Below are 25,220 nucleotides of genomic sequence, written 5' to 3'. Positions count from 1 at the left end.
CATAATCTCCGAATTACTGCCTGAGCCACGTGCCAATTGGCATAGGGAAAAGAAAGTTAGGGAAGTAAACACGTGGCTAAGGGATTGGGGTGGGAAAGAGGGATTCCATTTCATGGGGCATTGGCATCAGTTTTGGAACCGGGGGGATCTGTACCGTTGGGATGGTTTCCACCTGAACCGATCTGGAACCAGTGTTCCAGTGAAAAGGATAAATAGGGTGGTCAGTAGGACTTTAAACATCTGAGTTGGGGGGAAGGGAAAGTGAAAGGGAGTATGAAGTTAAATGGAAAGATAAGCAACAGGATAGCATGTGTACAGGTGGGTTTAAGCTTGAGGTAGACTAGGAATACAGCAAAAAGGAAGGATAGCTTAAGACATTTTAGAATTTCCAATCTCTCTCATAATGTTAAGAAAGTTAGCATTAAGACACTTTGTCTAAATGCTCGTAGTATTCGCAACAAAGTAGATGACTTAACAGCATGGATCCTCTTGAATGATTATGATGTGGTAGGCATCACAGAGACGTGTTTGCAGGGAGTTCAGGACTGGCAGTTAAACATCCAAGGATTCGCAACATATCGAAAAGACAGGGAGGTGGGCAGAGGGGGTGGGGTTGCCTTGTTAGTTAAGAATGAAATTAAATCTACAGCACTGAATGACATAGGGTCAGAGGATGTGGAGTCTGTGTGGGTGGAGTTGAGGAACGACAAAGGCAAAAAAACTATAATGGGACTTGGCGAAATAGATAGGGCATGTCAGAAAGGCAAAGTCACGGCGATCATGGGGGACTTCAATATGCAGGTGGACTGGGTGAATAATGTTGCCGGTGGATCCAAAGAAAGGGAATTCATGGAATGTTTGCAGGATGGCTTTTTGGAACAGCTGGTGATGGAGCCCACAAGGGAGCAGGCTGTTCTGGACTTAGTGCTATGTAATGAGCCAGACTTTATAAAAGACCTTAAAGTAAGGGAACACTTAGGAGGCAGCGATCATAATATGGTAGAGTTCAGTCTGCAGTTTGAAAGTGAGAAGGCAAAATCAGATGTAATGGTGTTGCAGTTAAATAAAGGTAATTACAGGGGCATGAGAGAGGAATTGACAAAAATCGACTGGAAGCAGAGCCTAGCGGAGAAGACATTAGAGCAACAATGGCAGGAGTTTCTGGGTGTAATTGAGGACACAGTACAGAGGTTCACCCCAAAGAAAAGAAAGATTATCCGGGGTGGGATTAGACAGCCATAGCTGACAAAGGAAGTCAGGAAATACATCAAAGAAAAAGAGACAGCCTATAAAGTGGCCAAGAGCACTGGGAAATCAGAAGATTGGGAAGGCTACAAAAACAAACAGAGGATAACAAAGAGAGCAATAAGGAAGGAGAGAATCAAATATGAAGGTAGGCTGGCTAGTAATATTAGAAATGATAGTAAAAGCTTCTTTCAATACATAAGAAACAAACGAGAGGCAAAAGTAGACATTGGGCCGCTCAAAATTGATGCTGGAAGGCTAGTGATGGGACATAAGGAAATAGCTGAAGAACTTAATAAGTACTTTGCATTAGTCTTCACAGTGGAAGACATGAGTAGTGTGCCAACAATCAGGGAGAGTCAGGGGGCAGAGTTGAGTATGGTGGGCATTACAAAAGAGAAAGTGCTAGAAAAGCTAAAAGGTCTAAAAATTGATAAATCTCCTGGCCCCGATGGGCTACATCCTAGAGTTCTGAGGGAGGTGGCTGAGGAAATAGCAGAGGCTTTGGTTGTGATCTTTCAAAAGTCACTAGAATCAGGGAAAGTCCCAGATGATTGGAAAATTGCTGTTGTAACCCCCCTGTTTAAGAAAGGATCAAGGCAAAAGATGGAAAATTATAGGCCGATTAGCCTAACCTTGGTAGTTGGTAAAATTTTAGAATCCATTGTCAAGGATGAGATTTCTAAATTCCTGAAAGTGCAGGGTCAGATTAGAACAAGTCAGCTTGGATTTAGTAAGGGGAGGTCGTGCCTGACAGACCTGTTAGAATTCTTTGAAGAGGTAACAAGTATGTTAGACCAGGGAAACCTAGTAGATGTTATCTACCTAAACTTCCAAAAGGCCTTTGATACGGTGCCTCACGGGAGGCTGCTGAGCAAGGTGAGCTACTGGCTTGGATTGAGGATTGGCTGTCTGACAGAAGGCAGAGAGTTGGGATAAAAGGCTCTTTTTCGGAATGGCACCAGGTGACGAGTGGTGTCCCGCAGGGCTCAGTGTTGGGGCCGCAGCTGTTCACCTTATAGATTAATGATCTGGATGAAGGGACTCGGGGCATTCTGACAAAGTTTGCCAATGATACGAAGATAGGTGGACAGGCAGGTAGTACTGAGGAAGTGGGGAGGCTGCAGAAAGATTTGGACAGTTTAGGAGAGTGGTCCAGGAAATGGCTGATGAAATTCAATGTGAGCAAATGTGAGGTTTTGCACTTTGGAAAGAATACAGGCATGGACTATTTTCTAAATGGTGAGAAAATTCATAAAGCGGAAGTACAAAGGGATCTGTGAGTGTTGGCCCAGGATTCTGTAAAAGTTAACTTGCAGGTAGAGTCCATGATTAAGAAAGCGAATGCAATGTTGTCGTTTATCTCAAGAGGGTTGGAATATAAAAGCAGTGATGTGCTTCTGAGACTTTATAAAGCTCTAGTTAGGCCCCATTTAGAATAGTGTCCAATTTTGGGCCCCACACCTCAGGAAGGACATACTAGCTCTGGAGCATGTCCAGCGGAGATTCGCATGGATGATCCCTGGAATAGTAAGTTTAATGTATGATGAACAGCTGAGGATCCTGGGATTGTACTCATTAACGTTTAGAAGGTTGAGGGGAGATCTAATAGGAACTTACAAGATAATATATGGCTTAGAAGGGGTGGACGCTGGGAAGTTGTTTCTGTTAGGCGGGGAATCTAGGACCCGTGGGCACAGCCTTAAAATTAGAGGGGGTAAATTTAAAACGGAAATGAGACAACATTTCTTCAGCCAGAGAGTGGTGGGCTTGTGGAATTCATTGCCACAGAGTGCAGTGGAGGCCGGGATGTTAGATGCCTTCAAGGCAGAGATCGACAAATTCTTGATCTCAGAAGGAATCAAGAGCTACTGGGAGAGCAGGGAAGTGGAGTTGAAATGCCCATCAGCCATGATTTAAATGGCGGAGTGGACATGATGGGCCGAATGGCCTTACTTCCACTCCTATGTCTTATGGTCTTATTAGCAGAAGTGCAGGTGAACATCTGCTTGATGTAAAGTCTTCTTGGGGCCTGGGATGGGGGTGAGGGGGGAGGTGTAGGGGCAGGTGGAGCACTTCCTGTTGTTGCAGGGAAAAGTGCCAGTTGTGGTGGGCTTGAGGGGAGTGTGGAGTGGACAAGGGAGTCCCGGACAGAGTGGTCCCTCTGGAAAGGAGATAAGGGTGGGGTCAGATTGCAGATGGCGGAAGTGTTGGAGGATGATACGTTGGATCCGGAGGTTGGTGGGGTGGTACGTGAGGACGAGGGGGATTCTATATTGGTTGTTATTGCAGGAGGTGGGTGTGAGGGATGAGTTGCAGGGAAATGTGGGAGACATGTTCGAGGGCATTCGAGAGAGAGTTGGCGCCAACTCTCTGACACCACCTCCTACTGCCCCCATGATCATGACCCCCACCCCTGACCACCAAACCATCCACAACCTCATCACCTCAGGTGACCTCCCACCCACAGCCTCCAACCTCTCTGGTCCCCAACCCTGCATTGCCCATTTCTATCTCCTTACCAGAATCCACAAACCCACCTGCCCTGGTTGACCCATTGCCTCTGCCTGCTCCTGCCCTTCTAAACTTACCTCCACCTATCTCAACTCTGTTTTCTTCCCCTTGGTCCAGGAACTCCTTACCTACATCTGTGACACCACCCACACCCTCCACCTCCTCCAAAACTTCCAATTCCCTGGTCCCCATCACCGTATCTTTATCGTGGACATCTAGTCACCATACACCTGCATTCCCCATGCAGATGGCCTAATGGTGTTCCACTTCTTCCTGTCCTGCAGACCCAACCAGAACCCCTCCACTGACACCGGCATCCACTTAGCCAAACTCATCCTTGCCCTCAACGACTTCCCTTTCAATTCCTCCCACTTCCTACAGACAAAGGGGGTTGCCATGGGTACCTGCGTGGGCCCAAGCTATGTCTGCTTCTTTGAAGATTACATGGAACAGTTCCTCTTCCGCTCCTATACTGGCCCCAAACCCCCACCTCTTCCTCCGTTACATTGATGACTGTATTGGCGCCGCCTTGTGCTCCCACGAGGAGCTCGAACAGTTCATCCACTTCACTGAACACTTTCCACCCCAACCTTAAGTTCACCTGGACCATCTCTGATACCTCTCTCTCTTTCCTGGACCTCTCTGTTTCCGTCTCTGGCAACTGACATCCATTTCAAGCCCACCGACTCCCACAGTTACTGAGAATACATCTCCTCCCACCCACCTTCCTGCAAAAATGCAATCCCCTGTTCCCAATTCCTTCACCTCCACCGCATCTGCTCCCAGGATGAGGCATTCCACTCCCGAACATCTCAGATGTCCTCGTTATTCAAGGACCAGAACTGCCCCCCCCCCCACCACCGCCTCAGTGGTTGAGAACACCCTCAACCGTGTCTCCTGCATTTCCTGAAACTCATCCCTCACACCCCCTCCCCGCAACAACAACCAAAACAGAATCCCCCTTGTCCACACATAACACCCCACCAACCTCCGGATCCAACGCATCATCATCCGACACTTCCATTATCTGCATTCCGATGCCACCACCAAAGACATTTTTTTCATCCCCACCCTTATCTGCCATCTGGAGGGACCACTCTCTCCTTGTCCACTCCACCCTCCCCTCCAGCCCCACCACACCCGGTGCTACACCTCCCCCCTCACCCCCATTCCAGGCCTCAAGAAGACTTTCCACATCAAGCAGATGTTCACCTGCACATCTGCCAATGTGGTATACTGCATTTGCTGTTCCTGTTGTGGCCTCCTTTACATCAGGGAAACCAAGCGGAGGCTTGGGAACCACTTTGTGGAACACCTACGCTTGGTTCGCACTAAACAACTGCACCTCCCAGTTGTGTACCATTTCAACTCCCCCTCCTATTCCTTAGATGCCGTGTTCATCCTGGGCCTCCTGCAGTACCACAACTATGTCACCCGAAGGTTGCAGGAACAGCACCTCGTATTCCGCTTGGGAACCCTGCAGCCCAATGGTATCAATGTGGACTTCACGAGCTTCAAAATCTCCCCTCCCCGTACTGCACCCCAAAACTAGCCCAGCTTGTCCCTGCCTCCCTGACCTGTCCTTCCTCCCACCTATGCACTCTTCCTCAAGCCCCAACCCCATCTCCTACCTCCTAGCCTCATCCTGCCCCCTTGATCTGTCCGTCCTCCCTGGACTGACCTATCCTGTCCCTAATTCCCCACCTACACTCACCTTTACCGGCTCCATCCCTGCCTCTTTGACTGACTGTCTCCTCTCCACCTTTCTTCTCCTCTATCCATCTTCTATCTGCCTCCCCCTCTCTCCCTATTTATTTCAGAACTCCCTTTCCCTCCCCCATTTCTGAAGAAGGGTCTAGGCCCGAAATGACACCTTTCCTGCTCCTGTGATGCTGCTTGGCCTGCTGTGTTCATCCAGCTCTGCACCTTGTTATCTCTGTAGTTAATCTGCCCTGCTAGAAAGACCCTATCGCCTTGGGGATCAATCTCGTTCTCTGGCAGGTCACTTTGTTGTATTGCTAATGAATCTAAGGACATGGAGATCAGTTATCATGATTTTACCACCTGGCCAAGTTCATTTTGTGAGTTAAATCTAAGTCCTTTTAAGCTCAGAACCACACTTCCATTATGTGAATTATTAGAATCATGTTGACAAATGTAAGGCACTTGCTCAACTTACCTATTGTTGGAATAAGATATGTCAACACCTCCAAGTTAGCGGTATTATGACCAGAATGAGCAGAATGCACTTGTAATCAAGCCTTACTACTCTGACTTGTAACGTTAGTATAAATGTTTTGATTTCGTCACCAAAATGGTCAATTGTTTCTATTTTGATCCTACTATCCAGAATAAAAGACACTTTCAGTAGATTCCTGTAACTAACTCAAATATAGTACAATTATTATAAAACAAAGTTCATTTCTAAAAACACATGGCAAAACCATATAATTAAGGCTATTAGCCATAATAGTGGAAGTAGGCCATTTGTCTCATTGTGACTGTTCTATATTCAATGAGCTCGTGGCTGATCTGATAATCCTCAACTCCATTTACCTGCTTTTTCTCCTATTCCCCTTGGTTACCATAGGCTGCTAGCTTATTTGGTAGCCAAACATGTGGTACCCCATCAGTATGTACTGGAAGTCCAAAGATAATTCATCCACAGGTTCTCCCTTGCTGCCCCATCAAAGGATTCTAATAAATTTGTTGGGCATGATTTCTCTTTGTGAAACCATCCTGAATCTGTTTAATTATATTGTGTATTTCCAAGAATCTAAGGATTCTTAGAAAATTGCTTTCATTCCAGTATCTCTGTAGCTACTTCCTTCAACATCCTAGAATGCAGTTGGATTTGTCTTAACTTCTGTACAGCCAAATGTGGATAGAAAGAGCCAACAGTCTCTCAAGATAGACAGACTTTGGCACAAAGTTGCCCTTGGTGTGAAGTGTTCTCCAAAATCTTCCAAGCCACAACGGATAAGATTTTACAAGCCACATTGATTATGCAGTCAGGATGATGTATTGATCAAAACTGCAACAAAGGATGAGGATTTCAAGTATTGAGGAAGGGTTAAAAAGACTCAGTGATCACAATGTGAACCTATAAAGGACAAAGTATGCTTTCTTGAAATTCAAGGAAGCACTCTTTGACAGGACAAACATTAAAAAGACGCTACAGCAAGTGAAAGAGAAGAAAGAAGATAATAATAGAAAAAATAATATGCAGTGAAATATGGGCTGTTAATAAACCGGCTGAGTTTATAAGCTGCAAATTTATCCTGGATCTGTAATTGGGAATTTTATCTGGGCTGGGGTGATTGGTCATTTGGTTAAGCTTTTGAATAACACCCAGGAAAAAAATTCATTGCTCTGAATTACATTTGTTAAAAGAACAATGGTCTGAATCTTATGGTCAACAGTAAAGCAGAGACGTACATAGCTGACTACATTTAAGTCTAAATTTTTTGGAGGATTAGCAAGAGATAAACAGAAGTGAAGGTGGGTGTACTGGTGATTACTACAGTATTTGGCACTCTCTCTAATTTAAAGGGCCATGGTCCTGAGTAGCATAATTCCTGCTTGGAGCAGGACCAGCACTCAATTTTATTTTTAACTTATTCAAAATTATTGCCTGCACCTCAAATAATGAGGAGGCAGTTAGTCTGTCAGCATAGTTTAGATTGGTTTGCATGCAGAGGGACGTCAACAGCATGGAGTTCAATTCCTTTACTGGCGGAGGTTACTGTGAAGATCTCACTTTCTCAACCTTTTACCTTGCCTTCACCTGAGGCGTGCTGACTCTCTGGTTAAACTCAGAACCAGTTGTCTCTCTCTAATGGGAGAGCAGCTCTATGTTCCTTTGGGGCTATGGCAACTTTAGTTTCTCTCCACAAATCCATATTTGTTATTATTTGAGAAACTGGTTTCTAAAGTGGAGGACAACTATATTTAGTTTTTGGGTGTATGAAGATTGATCAGAAAGTCATTTTGAACATTGGGTTTACGAAAGCGTTTGCAAGAAGACAAGTGATTTCAGCTAAATTACCTCAAGCCACCGAGGGAGAGAAGTTGTTCAGGTACAAGAGAAACAAATCACTGGAGAAACTCAGCAGTGCTGGTAACCTCTGGGCAGTTGATGAAAGAGTCGTTGACCTTCAAATGCTAACTCTGCGTTCTCTCCACACATGCTGCCAGACCTGCCAAATTTCATTAGCAAATTGTGTTTTTGTTTCAGATCTCTAGCATCCCCTGTTCTTTGTTTTATTTTAAGTTGTTCCAGTGTTGGGTGATCTGAGTTTTAGGAACACCAGAATGACAGAAATGAGTCAGAAGCTGGTTCGGTCAAGGGAAAGAGGTCCATAACAGCAGAGATACTGTTAGTAGAGGTCAGGACTGGAGAGAAGTCCTGAGATGCTTACAAGTCAATGTGAAGCAGAAGGCTGTAGGAGTTTCGGAGAAGATATGAGTTTAGGGAACCTGTGTTAATCAATCCATTGATTGAGTAGCAGATTGTTTTAAGAGTTTCAGGGAAAATCATTATCTAAAGAAAATAGCATCTAGTGAATGTGCAGTTAGCACTGTTGCCTCACAGCGCCAGGGACCCTGGTTCAATTCCATCCTCGAGCCACTGTGTGGAGTTTGCACATTCTCTCCGTGTCTATGTGGGTTTCCGCGAGGTGCTCTGGTTTCCTCCTACAATCCCAAAATGTGTGGGTTAGATGGATTAGTCATGCCAAATTACCCATAGTGTCCAAGGGTGTGTAAATTAGGTGGATTAGCCATGGGAAAGGTAGGGTTACTGGGAAAGGGTGGGGGATGGGTCTAGGTCTGCGTGGGATGCCCTTTGGAGGGGCAGTGGACTTGTGGGGCTGAATGGCCTGTTTCCACACTGAAGGGATTCTGTGATTTTAAAAAAAAAGCAAGCTGCTTTCAAGTGCTGGTGAACTGATGTTATAGTTGTGATGATCTGTGAGACTATTGCTAGGATAAAAGTTTGAATGCTTCTTTCTCTTTGTAATGTAGTTGTCATATCTCAAGCAATCTAGTGTAATATAATTTGTGTATTTTTCTTTAGCGTAATTAATTTGATGTTCTTCTGTTGAAAGTACATTGACAGTCACTTGTAATATGTTTCAGGGTATTGACATCCAGGGTGAACAAAGCAAAAACTGAAACTTCAGGTCAATCAAGCCAGGTTTCACTGTGGAATATCACCATCAGGTAGGAAACATAATTAAAATAAATGAGTGCAAGTTTTGAGGTAAGTACTGCACAATCAACCCAGGTTTTTACACTTAAGTTCTGGCAGTTTTCAGATAGATGAGAAGTTGAGGATTTCATGTAACTTGAGTCAGGTTGCAAACCGTAATGGTGGCAAGCGTCTCAGCACTCACTGCAAAATCCACACCATTTGAGTTTTGAAATGTTGGGGCACAGCAATGGTGGTCAAGAATTTGAATGGAAAGAAGCATATGTCAGAGACTATAACTGGGTGAGCTGGTCCCCATGGTGTTTGGATGGGAAAGACGTCAAGGTTATGTTGTTATTTCTGGTGACCTTAATTCTGAGAGAATGAAACTAAGATTCAAAGGTGATGACATCAGCACGGGCTGTATATAAGGCGGTGATATCAGTTTGTTTGTGATGTCACACACGGTGAGGGGCGATATTACCGGTTAATATCGCAGGTAGCTGCGGCTCAGCGGCCGCTCCCCGAACCTCAGGCCCGCCTCCCAACCCCCGCGCCTCACGCCCAACCCCCGCGCCTCACGCCCAACCCCCAACCTTCCCCTGCTTTTGAGCCGCTGTCCGTGAGCGCGGACACTCAGGAGCCGCAAACCGAGTGACAGCCGCTCGGCAGGACCCGGCCTTTGGAAGGACGCTGACAGGGTTGAAGTGAGTAAGATCGCGGCGCCTCGGACCATCCCCAGTTTGAAGAGTTTTGCCCCTACGTCCCGGGAGCGGTTGTCTCGCTTGCCCTCCGTTTCCCCCCCGGTTGAAGTGGGCGGATATGCACTGCGTGCGGCGCCTCCTGAGGCTGTGCTATTCCCAGCGCCAGCGGTAAGTCCAGGGCCCTGCGGAGTGAAAGCACGGCGCCGAATAAGGACTAATGGATGGCCGGCCTGGTGCCTGGCCCTCTTCGCCCGGAACCAACACTGGCGCCCGCCACTAGGCCCGGCTGGGACCGGTCGAGGCCTCTGACTGCGCCACGAGGTGCCGAGTCATGTTTGGGCGGGGGTTGAAGTTTGGATTTAATAGTCGGGGATCTCTGGGTGAGTGTGAGAAAGAGTCACTTCGTTCTAGCCAGGAAAATATGGCTCTGGGATCTTGGGGACGTGCCGGAGAAGAGGCGATAAACAGCCGGTTTGGATGGGGCTGTAGTTTGTCCTTCCGGAAGAGTACCGAGGATTGGCAACTTCTGAATTAAGTACATGTTTTAGTAGCTTGGCTGTCCGAGCCGGGGAGTGATTGAAGTGCCCGGGCTTCAGCGCTTATGTTCCCTTCATCATGGATGGGCATTTCTCTCCAGTGTTATAACCTGCCGTCTAACTTGCTTGAGTTTTTTTAAAAACAGTATACTTTAGATAGACTCCTAACGTCGCAATAGTATTATTTCGTGAATACCTGCCTGAGGTTAGTCAACCTCTCTGTTCGATCATTTATTTCACTGTAGTAACCACAAGATTCAGTAGAAACTGGTGTTTGAATGGTGGAAGAAACAAGACTTAGTTTTGAGAGGTCGGTACAATTTTACCTAAGTTTACATCAGAGGCCATTTAGAACATCTGCTTTATAAGAACAATTCATAACTCTTGCTGGAGCAATACAACTGCCTTGAAGCATCCCCCTTGCTTCAATTTATTATTTTGTGTGTTGTTTTAACTTCTCTCTGTGGCAAAGCAGTGTAGTTCTCTTGTTGCATCAAGCAATTTATTCTTAATATTAGTTATTGATGTTTCCTTGTTACTGACTTCCCAATCATGCTAGATTCAGTTATCAATTACTCCATGACTTTTTTTCTGAGCATCTGTTTGTTATATGCTGTAAAAGCTGTGAAAGAAAAGGGTACTCTAAATAAATCAACTCACTAGTTTTTTTATCACAAATTTCAAGAGGAGCCAGTCCTTTTTGTTTACTCTGTAGTTTCATGAATAGTCTGAAGAAAGTTATCAAACTATTTTACTAGTATATGCTGAGTGATCTGCCTTGAATGTGATGTAATTTTCATTTTCTTAGTCTGTTGTTTGATCTACACTTAGAGGGAATTGGCATCCTGATGGTGGGGATTGAGTCCAAATTCCCTAATGTGTAGATACTGTCTTTCTTCTGTTTGTGTTCCCAGAAATGAATTTTTGGTTACAAGTCTATTTTAAGTTGTATGTGTACCAGAGAATCACGTACGTTCTACTACACCCTGTGTCACTTGTACATTTTCACTATCTGATGCAAAATTCACCAGGGAAAGGATTAGTTAAAAGATGGAAAGGACGTTTTCGTGAATTGCACGAACACAGCAGACCAGGTAGTATCAGAGGAGCAGGAAAGTTGACGTTTTGGGTCAGGATGAAGAAGGGTCCCGACTCAATGTCAACTTTCATGTCCCTGCGATGCTACCTGGCTTCTTGTGTTCCTCCAGCTTCACGCTGTGTTATCTCTGATTCCAGCATCTGCAGATCTTACTCTCTGATTTTAGTGAATTGCATTTCTCTTGGTCAATTTTGGCTGATTTATTAAAATATTTAACAATCAGCAATTGCATTTTTTTTTTAAAAATCCCTTGTCTTTCTCCCGCCCCACCCTCCCAAGTGAATTAGGAATACACTTGTGCTATAATTTTTTACAAAGTGAGTCTACTTCACATTCCAGTTATCTGCAGTAATTTGCTCCTGCTTCATAATCACGTTCAACATTTACAAGTACCACAGTAGTGTTGTCGAGAAGCTATTTCAACTTTGCACCAACATTAAAGTTGTGCATTGTTCAAAATGAACTTGTCAGAATGCTCTGTAAAGAAATTGAGATTTGAATCTGAAATTGCCACTAACTAACTTTTAGTAAGTGTACAGTCCATATAATGTTTGTAGCTTTGCAATTTCACTTTTCTGGAGACAAAGAAAATGATTATTCCTAATGCTCTTTTTTTCAAAAAAGAATCCTTTTACATAAAGCTTTTTGCACTGGTTCAAGAAGGAGTTATGCCATTGTCTTCTCGAGACACGGGCAGTAAGCATCTGCTTTGCCATTGGTATTTGTTCTCAGCTGCTATTTGTCGTACAGAATCAATTTTAAGTGCAGATGGAAGTTGAGAATAAAAGTAAAAGCCGATCAGTTCCTCCTCACTTGAGCTTCTCTCCAGCTGAGTAATTTTTAAAATTTTTTTTCCTGAAATCTACTGTGACGCTGTCAGTTTTTCTCACATGAAGATTATTTAATCATGTCCTCTAGATATAAGCCTCAACCATTGATATAAACCACAAGAGATAAGGAACCTAACACTGAGCCTAACTAGGTGGAAAAAATATCCTGAATAAGAATACCTACGACCAGCACACTTTTTGCTTCCAAACCTTAAGCCAATTTTAGATCATTGGATCTTGTGTTTTTACTTTTTGACTAGTTTGTCAAGTGGAAGAGGAACATTAGAACAGGAGCAGGCCTTTGAGCCTGTTGAGTCTGCTTCACCATTTAACACAATGATGCCTGATCGAACATTTCAATGCCTTTAATCCATTTTATTCTCATAACCCTTTACACCCGATAATAAAAAAAATTGTCAAACCCTTCTTTGAGTATCCACAAAGACTTGAGTTTCCACAGAAAAGTCCAAAGATTCATGACCCTCTGAGTAAACAAAAATTCTCCTTAGTCCTAACTCTCCAAAAATTCTCCTTGGTTGAAAAATTCTCACCTTGATCCTAATTGATATCCCCCTTATTTTTAAATAATGTTCCCTCGCCACCCACTCCCTCTGCAGCACCCTGTCTGTCCTTTTGAAGTAATTTCTCGGCTTTAATGGGATCACTTCTCATTCTTCGAAGCAAATGCAGAATGAGTTCATGGAAGTGCTTTTTCTTAGGACAGTGCTAGGAACAAGTCTGATGAATTGTTGTTGCTCTCACTCTCTCTTTGAGAAAAGGAGACCAAAATGGCACAAGTTACATTTGGTGTGGTCTAACTGAGAGCTGTTACTACAATTGAAACTAGACTTCACTACTCCTGTATACAAATGTGCTTGCTATAAAATATAACACTGACAGTCTAACATCTAACAGTGGTCTTCTAATAGTTTGCTGTAGCTGAATATTAGCACTCAGTGACCCATTGACCAAAACACTCAAGTCCTTTCTCAAATTTACTTTCCAGTTTCCTTCTCTATTTGAGAAATATTCTGCACATCTGTTCCTCCTACCACAATGGATAGCCTCACATTTTTCCACATTATGTTTCATCTGCTTTGTTCTTGCTCATTGACTAAGCCTGTCCAAATTCTGCAGGAAACATTTTACACTTTCCTCACAACACACTTCTGCTTAGCTTTGTACCATTGCAAATTTGGAAATATTATATTTGATCCACACAACCACGTTTTTGATGTACAGGTAGTCACTGGGTTGTGAATGGATTCTATTCTGGAGTCTGTTTGCAAGTCTTTGTTTCCAAGATGGAACACAATGCAGGACCATGGAAAGTAGTCAGTCATAAATGCAAGAAATGTTCGTATGTGGGTCTTTTAAAAATTAAACCAAGTATGGGATCACATTAATAAGTACTGACATTTGTAAATCAGGGACCTCCGAGCTATTATAAGCAGCTGGGGCCGAACTAATAATCCTTGTAATACCTCACTGGTCACGGTCTGCAAACGTGAGAATGATCCCTTTATTCCTGCTCTCTCTCTGTCTGTAGCCAATTCTTTAATCCATTCCATTACATTACCTGCTGCACCATGAATTTCAATTTCCCTGACCACCCTCGTGGGGATCCTTGTCCAAAGCCTTCTGCAAAATCCACATATTGTTTCTGTTGATTCCTCTTGACAATTTTATTAGTAATATTGTCATTGTGTCAGAGATGTATAGCACAGATAAAGGCCTCTTGATCCATCAATCTTCGCCAATCAAAAACAACCACCACCTATTCTAATTCCAATTTCCAACACTTGGCCCATAGCTTTGTCTCTCTTGGCATCTAAACAGTTCTTAAATGTTATGAAGATTTCTGCATCTACCATACTTTATAGGTAGAGTTCCAGAGTCCAACCACTTTCTGGGTGAAAACCGAATCCTCACATCTCCTCTAAATCTCTAGCCCCTTCCCTTAAAGATATGCCTCATAGTTATTGATCCTTCCACCAAGGGGGAAAAATTTTCTTCCTGCATTTGCCCCTTCATAATTTTCGTAGAATCCATACAGCATGGAAACAGCCCCTTGTGCCTAACAAGTCCACACCGACCCTCGGAGCATCCCTCCAGATCCAATCCTAATCTATGCATCCCTGAACACTACAGGCAATTTAGCATGGCCAGTCCAAGCTAGCCTGCACACCTTTGGACTGTGAGAGGCACCTGGAGGAAACCCATGCAGACACCGGGAGAATGTGCAAACTCCACACTGATAATAGGTGGAATTGAACTCAGTTTCTGGCGCTGTGAGACTGCAGTGCTAACCACTGAGTCACTGCCTAAATTTATACATTTCATTTGTGTTCCCCGTTGGCCTTCTGTGCTGCAAGGAAAACATTCCTAGTCTATCTAACTTCCCTTTCTAACAAAAACTCTAATGTTTTGGAAAAACTTTTGAATTTAAATAGGATAGTTATGAGGGTATGAAAGCAGTCCTCGCATAAGTGTACTCTCAATGATGCCAAAAGATATGTTCCTAGAGGCTAACTTTTTTTCATAGTTTTGTTTGAGGTATAGGCCAACAATGGTAAATATAGAACAAAAAAACAGAAGTACTGGAAAAGCTCAGCAGGTCTAGCAGCATCTGTGAAGGAGAAAACAGAGTTAATGTTTTGGGTCTGGTGACCCTTCCTCCGAATCATTTGTGGAAGGGTTACCAGACTTGAAACGTTAACTGTGTTTTTCCAGCAACTTTGGTTTTGTTCCTGATTTACAGCATCCACAGTTCTTTTGGCTTCTATATGGTACATATAGCAATCATGTTCGTTATTGCAACCAGTACCGTTTAGACTGGATGTTCATGCAACTTGTTACAGTAATGAACAATGATAAGAAACCTGACTTTTCCCTTCCTAGCCTATAGATCAGATCTTCTCTGGGTGGGTGGAGGGGGTGGAAGCTGAAAGTTTCAGCTTGTGAGCTCCAAGGAAGCAGTGTCTGCCTTGGAGCTCAACCTGACCTAACAGTTGCCCTTCCAAGTTAACAGACAAGACGCCTTGACATTTCCAGCTCTTCCCACCCTGCCCACACCAAATATCTCCAGGCCCCCCCCCCCACCTCCAACAAATACCCCTTGCTCTGACTGAGGGATCTTGATGACAGTTCTCAAGCCTTGACATAGTGTTATGTTGGGCAAAGTTTGGGAAGTGCAGCTGCTATATGATGAGATCTGTGGAAATCTGTCACTCGAGCAAAATTAATCTTGACTGTGTATTGCATGTGGGATCTCTATAGTTTATAGTGTCAAACTACATATTGCTTTCACAGAGTTATATGGAGAATTTGCCCTGTTTGACCAAACATGTTCTTCGTCAAGCACTTTGAAAACTTGCTTGGTGCCTCTTAAATGTTGCATTTTTGAGCCAAATTCTTTCTTGACATTGATCTTTCATCATTGCACCAATGTGCAATTTGATATTTGGCACATCGTCATTTCAGATGGTTTTGATAGATCAAGAGCATTTGGTGGAAATTTAATACAAATTGTCTAGGTGTTGCATGCAATAACCTGTCTACAGATGACACAACTTTCAATCTGAGATGCTGTTCGTGAGTTCTACTTATTATTACGTTTCCACCAACAGCTTACTTGAAGCAGAAATATAGTAATTTGTTACGTTTACTGAAATGTCTCCCATTTTCAGCCTGCAGCCAACAAGAAACTTGAGAATGAATGATCCTTCTATCAAGAGAATAGTGACCAATGTTATCAAATCTCCTGAAGATAAACGTGAATATCGCGGATTGGAACTGTCTAATGACATCTGTGTGTTGCTTATTCATGATCCCACTACTGACAAGTCTTCTGCAGCCCTGGATGTTCACATTGGTACTAATATCAGTTAAAATGTTAATAATTGTTCTTTGTATGTTTCTGTTATGAAATGTGCTTTTGGTAAAACAACACTTTATTTAATGTCCTTGTGGTTGTTGCTGCTGGCATGGTGGCTCTGTGGTGAGCACTGCTGCCTCTCTCCGCCAGGGACCCAGGTTCAATTCCAGCCTTAGACAACTGTCTGCATGAAGTTTGCACAATCTCACCATGTCGCTGTGGGCTCCCTCTGGATGCACCAGTTTCCTCCCACAGTCCGAAGATGTGCAAGTTAGGCCAATTGTCCATACGAAATTGCCCCATAGTGTCTGGGGTGGGAGGGGAGTGTGCAGATTAGGTAGATTATCCATGGTAAATGCTAATTGGTGCAGACTCAATGGGCTGAATGGCGTCAAACTGCACTGTCGGGGGATTCTATGATTGTTGTTTGTAATTATTAGCCGACTGGAGTAGCACAAAAAAAAATGTGCATACCCGTATGATTTTGTCTTATCCTTCCAACCGAACCAATCTATTGTACTTACCTTTGTAATAGTTATGACCAAGTTTTAGAAAAGGAAGCAAACGTTTGAGAGGTAGTCTTTTTAACACCATATTAAGTAGTTAATCAATTATCATCACATTTTTGCCTGCCTTTGAAGGCTTTTATGTGATGCTGGGGTTATTAAGTCAACTACTTTATCTCTTATAATCTCTGATCAGCATATTGAACTTATCACTTTAATTGGCACGATTACTTCCACGTTCCGAGATTTTGTTTTAACTCCTGGGTTTCTCACTGAAAATGCTAGCTGTAATTGCATGGAAGTTTATCTCACTTGTTTGGGCACCCGGCCTTGATTGAGTGGAAGTTTCTTTCAGATTCTGTAAGCTATGGGAAATCAGAGCCATGGTCTTTGCTCCTGCCAAAAGCTTTGTACCATTGCCATCAGTTCACTCTCTGGCCACTTTCAGGTTGAGCTCAGCTTTTCACTACCTCACTGCCCTACCTGCCACATTGTGCTTTGGTTGCATATCTTCCATCATATTGATTACTGACTTGTAGCTTTGCAGCAGCGATATATTCTGCTTCTGCTCTATGTTGCTGAAATAATTATATCTAGCTATTCAGGTGCTGGCCAGCCATTTGTCATTGATGCTCTTGAGGCTTAAAGTGGTCTCAGACTCTACTGTTCAAACCCTGTCTGCGCCAGGTTTTGCTCACTGTCACAAATGTCCATGTTGGCCTTTATTGGTTTAATGCCCCCAAACATCATTTAAGATTCTTTCATTGCCTTCCACAACACTTTGATTCCTGTAACAATCTCCTGTCATAGAATCCCTACAATGTTAAAAGAGAACGTTCGGCTGTTGGGTCTGTGCTGACACCCTGAAAGCATCTCCCACCCTATCAGTGTGACCCCGGATTTACTGTGGCAATCTAGGCAGCCTGCACATCCCCAGATACTACGGGCAATTTAGCCCTGCTGCTTCACTCTCCAATCTCCTTTCTTCTATCTTTTGCATTTTTTTGTTACATTCTTGTCTCTCTTTGTCCCACCATTGCTGGCTGTTTTTGTTTCTACTGTTTAGGCACTGCATTCTGGATTTCCTTATTTGAATATGTAATAAATTTAGTATAATATTCATAATTTCCCTGCTTGGATGTTAGAAAGAATCACACTCTCGTAAGGAAAATGGGAACTCCCTACAAGGGCTTGTGTTTCCAATTTGTTAACCATTATACATTTCTTTAGGTTTCAAATCCTTTTTATTGCATTTAATAATTATGCTGTCAAAACTGTTTTACCCAGTTAAAAATGGCATATTAACAATTACAAAATACATTTATAAGTTTTAAAACATCACAAGCCCTTAACGGTGGGTAGATTTCTGGTTGTTTCTACCTGCTGTCTCTTGTTCCGTTGTATGTCTGGATCTGTCACCTCTTTCCTGAACCTGTATTCCTTAGTTCCTCTAATCTGCCTTGCTTTTCGCTTAACCATGTAAACTCTACCAACTACTGCTTTATGTTGTCTTAACTTTCCAATGAGAAAATAGAAAATACACGTAACAATGCTTCATGGGAAGGAAATGCTTTACGGCATTTGCCAAACAAACTTGTACTATTTTGCTACAAATCCCTTCTCTCCATCTGCCTTGTCCTTTTTAAAACTAACCTCTTCAATCATGTATTTGTTTGTTTATCATGGCATCTTCTTTTGTTGCAGTCCTTTTGATTTATACAATTATACTACTGTGAAGCATCTTAATGTTTTTCTATTTAAATATACTGAACAAATGTTCCTTGTTAGGTGACTACTGTTTAAACAGAATATAGCAGCAAGTTATTTGACTGGGAATTTTACTGTAGTTAAGCCTAATGCTGCCTGTAACATGTAGCCTTTCAACCTAGGTACAGGAAAGCAATTAGAAGCAGATATATTCCAGATGTGTTTTTGGATTTCTTGCTTGTGCTCTTCATTGGCCCCAGTTCAAGGGCCTTGAGGCCAATAGTAACACCTGTAACAATGACTGTGACTGAAATTCGGTGGCAGCTTGTCTGATTTCCTGCTATAGTTGTTTGAAATTAACTTATCAACCTTTTAAGTTCACCGTTGGTGGGCACAATGTACTCAGTTTTCCAGTAGCTTTGTGTGGAATATGTTAGAAAACATTGAAAAAATCTAAAATGATTAGACATAGGTTGTTGATATTTGCCTCCATATGATCAAGGAGAATGACCTGAATCTGAAATTGGCCTTATTTCAACCTTTCGAGATTCTTTAATAGGTAGCACTGTTCAAATTTGGATTTGCATTTATACTTTGCTTGAGTTCCTGGTTTCATATTTGCAGCAGTGCTTAATTTTTGAGCAGAAAGTTGATTGTTTTCCCAAGAAGAGAACAAGCTCCCCACGGTCACTCAGTGATGACTTGTACACTGGCTGGAAACCAGCTCGGATTCAAGGCCCTGAAGTAGATCAGATGGGAAGGCACAGCTCTGCGAAGATTGTGAAAACAGAGCAACGTAAGGGTTTCTCCGTCACACTGTCACCACCCCAACCAGAAAGGGAATTAACTGAAATCTGTGTAATACTTAACTTGCCAAATTGAGATACATTCAAAATGCACTGATTAACATATTAATTAGTAACTATTTTGTTTGCCATGGGTATGTAAATTTGTTGCTATTCTAACGTCATTAGCAACAGTGGATGCTGGAGAGTTAAAAGCAATCAATAAAGCAAATCAAAGGATTTACAGACATGATAAAACCTCTGGAATTTGTCAAACCTTTAAAACATAACTACTGAGTGTCGGCTTAGTTAATATGTAACTGTTAGATGGGGCTAGTTTTGGTGATTACTCAGTTTTAATGAAATATCTGTTCTTGTCGGTGGAGGCAATACTTTTGTTTGAGTAAGAGTCAAAATATACATTCCAGATGGTGTACAGCCGATCAGTTAAAGGTACTTAATTAGCTGGGTTTTATTTTGAAGTAGTGTTTTACATTAATTATCAGGCTGGTTGTCATTGGTTTTCTTTTCACCCTTCATAACGTTTGAATGATTAAACGTTACTACTGTTACTACAAATCAGCAAGTTTGTCTGGCAAGTTATAAGATTGTAATCATGCAATTTTAATTTAATTTTAAAGAAACGTCTTTTAACTGAAAGCACTTTGAACATTGTTCCACACTGCCTATTGTGCATTTCCTGTTGTATGTTTTGTTCTTAAAACATGTTCATTCCTCATTTCATAAATATTTTTGAATGATATTGGAAAAATGTTTGGGACCTAAGCACAACATTTAGCTAATTGTAGCCTTACTTCTTTTGTTTCAGGCTCCTTAGCAGATCCCAAAGAGATACCTGGACTTGCCCATTTTTGTGAACATATGCTTTTCTTAGGAACTGAAAAGTATCCAAAGGAGAATGAGTACAGTCAGTTCCTCAGTGAACATGCTGGGAGCTCAAATGCATTTACCAGTGGAGAACATACCAACTACTATTTTGATGTATCAAATGAGCATTTGGAGGGTGCCTTGAATCGGTAACTAATGACAAAATAGTTAATTTCTCTGTTTTGTGTGTTCACCTGTCAGTTTGCAGCTGCACACTCTTCTGTTGCTGCATTTCTTTCTCTTCTTCATCCCAAACCTCACCTTTAGACGAAAAATACCTTTTGTGTGACCCTTCACATTGTTTGAAGAGTGAACAGCTCCTTTCAGTGCATTTACATAGGGAAACTGACCTGTTTGCAATTGGATGTAATTATTTTGTATTCATATTTTGACAGGTTTGAATAATTTATGCAACCTTAATTTCCGATACCTTTCTGCCAGAGAGCTTCTGTACATAGAGAACTGGCGTACTTAGCTTCTCCTACCTCTCCCCTCTTGTTACAAATTGTTTTGGCCCTTAAATTACAGCATTGGAAGTTAATTTAAATATAGGCAACCATCAAAGGTGAGATCATTTGTTTGGAAGGTCTGTAGTACAATGCAGCTTGCTAGTGTAATTCCATCTAACGGCTAATTCTGGATAGCATGGCAATGTGGTCGACTCTAAACTGCCCTCTGGGCAGTTAGGGATGGGCAATGAATGCTGCCTGGTCTGCGACATTCTCATCCCATGAATGAATTTTAAAAAAAATATTAACTTTTGTTTTGTGACATAAACAAGGGTTAGTTTCTCATGGGAACATAATTGTGCCCTTTTTGCCCTATGTTAGATCAAGCATTTCTTGATCAGAACCAGATTATCACCTGTTCACACAAGTTGAATTATAGAATCCAACTTGATTCTATAATTAATCTTAAATATATTCTTGAGGGGGTCTTTTAAGGTCTTCTGAACCACTGCATCCAAATCCTGAGGTAGGTGTTCAACTTGGAGACAGGAATCAAAAATCAGGCCATTTCCCAACTTCTCCATCCTGTCTCCTGCTGGTAGTATCTGCCCCCCCCCCCCCCCCCCCATGTTTTTTCCATGGTGGATGGGTGGGACAGGCTTTGGTAGGCCTGTTATTGTCAGAACAAGCCTGGCATGCATACATTAGGGCACACACTTTATTCAATGGAATATTGGCTCAATTGAGCGTTAGGCACCTGAGTTCTTGCCGGCCCGTCCCATTACCTCTGTTGCATCCAATCTGCACAGAACTTGCGAGAGCTATCAATACGTTTGGATGCATTTGAAATGCTCATAAAACTATCCAAATAAACAGATTCAAAAACTTTAATCCTAATTACCCCTACAAAATGTGAATCAAAATAAATGCTGTCTCCTTGATAACTATTTCAAAAATTCTGCAAAGCTGAAACCAGTACTGGGGTTTGGAGCTCAGTGAATGAATTTCCATTTCCTTTGAGCACCTAAACAAGACCCACAAAGTCAAATACACGACACCTGTAGTGGCCTGTTTTTCCCCAGCTTCAGAGGACTCGGCAGATGGCTGGACTGTCGATCAAAGAAAAATTAACTCTCAGGATCCATGTGACACATGAATCTCAGTACTGTTGAATGCAGTGGAGCAATTTATCCTCGACGCCAAGTACTCTAATATCCTAACACTTCCATCATTCTTGTCTGTTTATTGGTCTTGCCATCTTAGACAGAGCTCTATCTGTCACATTTAACATGCACAAATAGATTGAAATGTGAATTGTCAACACCATTCAAACCTACTTGTCCAACAAATTAATTTGTGTCCATAGTCCATACCACCTCTGAGGTACAGTAAACCATATCACCTACCAAAACTGACCTAACTTGGTGGCAATAGTGAGGAATCTAGAATGTTATTCCCTGCATTAGAGTAGACAAGGCCAGGACTGCAGAACAATAACATAGTACGTGCTTTCTTAAACTTGTACGTTAGGGGAAGCTTGGATACAGTTTAACCTGCCATATTTAAACCCTGCCTCCTCGATTCCAATATTGACCAGTGTGTGAAAATTTAGTCCTGTGATTTTGTTTTTGGAATCTTCTGACCATGAATTGAATAAATTCAGCCCATCAGTCAGCTATCTGGTGACAAGGTAGTATTCCAGTTCATTGTACTGTTATTTCCCTTGTTTCTTTCTGATGCATGCCATTAACCAGTTACACAGAATGCAGTAGATAGGTGCTTGGTTAATACAGTACCATTTATAATACTTTGGTAAATAATCTGCTTCTGTGTTGTTGGAATCATGCTTTATATTGTTTTAGGCATATTTAGTTGAGCTCTCTTTAAAATATGTAGTGCAATGTGAATGTTTGTTCCTTGAAGCTTTACTTAATCAACTTTTTCTTATAAATTAGGTTTGCCCAGTTTTTCCTTTGTCCTTTGTTTGATGCCAGCTGTAAAGATAGAGAGGTCAATGCTGTTGACTCAGAGCATGAGAAAAATCTAATGAATGATGCCTGGAGACTGTTTCAGTTGGAGAAATCTACAGGCAACCCAGAACATCGGTTTAGTTCATTTGGAACAGGTTAGTTCTTAAAACCAGTTCTGATGAAAGGCCACAGCTTTGAAACATGAGATTGGGGAAGTGTATTGTTTCTCTCATCCCACAATTCTGCTACGATCAGCATAAATGTAAATGCTTTACCCAGCTGCTGATATCACCAGTTAGACACTTTTTTAAAAAAAATGTTCTAAGTCTAATATAGATAAAGATCCTTCAACCAAGATTCTTTTAAAAATGCCAGAATTGTAGATTTTGTTTTATGAACACAGTTTGACATAAAATTGTCTACCCTTCTAAGGAAGTGATCTCTGACTTTTTTTTGCGCAAACATGTGCACTCTTCCTCATGCGCGCCCTCTCCCTCAACCAGAAACTACACTGGACCAGGCACAAAGATACTGTGGCTGCAAGAGCAGGTCAGAAGTTGGAATTCTGCAACAAGTAATGCTCTTCCCAATTTCCCAAAACCGATCCTCCACCTACAAGGCACAAGTAATGAGAGTGACAATCCGTTTTGCTGAAGAGTGCAGCACCACTAATACTTGAGAAGCTCAGCACCACCCATGAAGAGAATCCTATTTCATTGGTACCCATCCGCCGATATCAGCATTCACTCCTAATACCAATGCGTAATGGCAGCGGTATTTACTATCTACAAGATGCACTGCAGAACGCAGTAAGGTTCCTTCAACAGCTGCTTCCAAACTTGTCATTCTAGGTGGTAGAGATTTCAACAGCAAATGGATGGAAACAATGCCATCTACAAGCTCCCCACTCACCATCCTTACTTAGCACTTATTGTTATTCCTTCACTGGAGCAAAATCCCAAACAACTTTCTGAATAACACTGGCAGTATGACTACATCAAAATGAATGAGGAAGTTGCAGAAGATGGTTCACCATTCTTTCTCATTTCTGCAATGTCTTAGCAGGCCACTTGGTTCAAGGGCGCGAGGGATGGACAACAAACGTTGGCCAACCAGCAGTACCCATATTTTGTGAAGTGATGTATGTTAACAAAGCATAGGAAGCAGATGCATTTCACATGTATTAATTTGGTAACTAATATGAGGAATGGACTGTTGAAATTGGATGTTCGCGTTAATGTATCAATATAGCAGTGTCTTTTTTTTTTCCCTGGACGAACAATATAACGGATATTGCTTTAAGATTTGTGGTCTACATTCTGAACTATTCAAATGATTTTTGAGCTTGTAGTTTGTGTTAAACAGACATATTGTGCTATTAAATAGATGTAAATATGCTGTTACTGTCTGAGAAATACACATGCTGATACATCAACAAAATAATCTGTTTAAAAAACATTAATCTTGTATTTGGGTATTTTTAAGGGTGAGGGCTACTTTTTTTCTTCTTTATTCTTTTATGGGATGCGGGTGTTACTGTCAAGACTGGCATTTGTTGCCTAGCCCTCGTCCTGAAACTGAGTAGCTCGCAAGATCATTTTGGGGGGCAGTTAAGAGCCCAACCACATTAATGTAGGTCTGAAATCACATGTTGACCAGACCAGGTAAAGGCATTAGATTTGGTCCGTAAAGGATGTTAATGAATCTGATTGATTTTTACATTACTCAACTGGGAGGTGGGACGTGAGTTTCAACCCATGTTCTCAGATCTCTGAATCACCTGTAACATGGTCGCTATATCACATTTTTCCTAAATGTTTAACACTTTTCTGCTGTCTTTCAAATTACCATTTGGTTACTGTGTCAGTAATCTGTTGAATACAGCAAATTTGTTATTTCTAAAAGGAGACATCGCCAAAAATATTAATCTTACACTCACTGGGGTTGCAAGGAACCGAACTTTTGAACAAGAACATAAATTAGTATAGTACAAGAAGGTACTCACTGGTTGGTGTGGATATTCAGCAGGATATGTTAACTGTCAATCTTTGCTGACTGACCAGTCTCAGACCAGGCAGGTAGACTTGCTGGTAGGTCAGGATGTTTACTTTCAACAATAATATGCCTTCAGACATGAACTGTTGCAACATTTAGCATCTAAACAGTAACATTCTTGACCTTGATTTTGAGGGCCTCAATAGTGCAAATGCAGAATTTATCTCTGGCTTTGAGCTACACTTTTAAATTTTAGCATGGCATGTGACTCTTGCACTATGCGGTATGCATTTCAAAATGGTTTTGTAAATTCATTAACTGTTCTTACCATTTTGACTAACATAACTGAGAGTCTCTGAAAAAAATTCCACTAACCATAAACACGGATATTCAGAAAAACATTGTGTGCCGGTGTCTGATTTTCTGTACTGACCAGTCACTAGCTGCTGTTACTTCATTATAATTGGTCCATCAGTTGTGTGATAAAAGCATGTGGAAGTAGTTCAGCAACTGCAGTACTAAACTCCTATGCATTTTAACATTTGCTCTTTGCCTGAGTTTGAAGATTAAGCTTGCTGTTATTGTATTTCAAATTTATTTGACTTTGCTGTAATTAAGTTGAAAATTGGTCGCTTCTTATTCTAGTCATTACCATAGTCACTTTGATATGTGCCTTCATCTCAGTGGTGTGTGCTTTCAAGTTGTCTCTTACTTTGACTCCAACTAACTTTCTGTATTTGTCATTTCTCTGTCCTCCAGAGAAAGGATAATTTAATTTAGAATGCTTTCCATGCTGACAAATTACATTTAACAAGAGCTTGTGAGATTTGAAGGAAACTGGTGAAAAGTGAGGAAAAGAGAAATGGTGTCATTTGGACTGAAGAACAGATTGGAATTTTAAAAAAAAGTTGGTGTTTAAAAACA

General features: G+C 41.9%; 1 protein-coding gene across 1 annotated transcript in view; it reads left to right on the top strand.

Moving 5' to 3' along the window:
• Positions 1-25,220, top strand: part of ide (insulin-degrading enzyme) — a 142,951-nt gene that overhangs the window by 10,360 nt on the left and 107,371 nt on the right. The window contains 4 exon segments of the mRNA XM_059653122.1: positions 8,899-8,982; positions 15,809-15,993; positions 19,824-20,031; positions 22,287-22,456. Coding sequence (XP_059509105.1) covers positions 8,899-8,982; positions 15,809-15,993; positions 19,824-20,031; positions 22,287-22,456 — 647 coding nt within the window.

The sequence above is a fragment of the Stegostoma tigrinum genome, chromosome 20 (assembly GCF_030684315.1).
Source record: "Stegostoma tigrinum isolate sSteTig4 chromosome 20, sSteTig4.hap1, whole genome shotgun sequence".
NCBI classification, from domain to species: Eukaryota; Metazoa; Chordata; class Chondrichthyes; order Orectolobiformes; family Stegostomatidae; genus Stegostoma; species Stegostoma tigrinum.
Note: the sequence above shows the minus strand (reverse complement) of the source record. Positions and strands in the feature narration are given on the sequence as shown.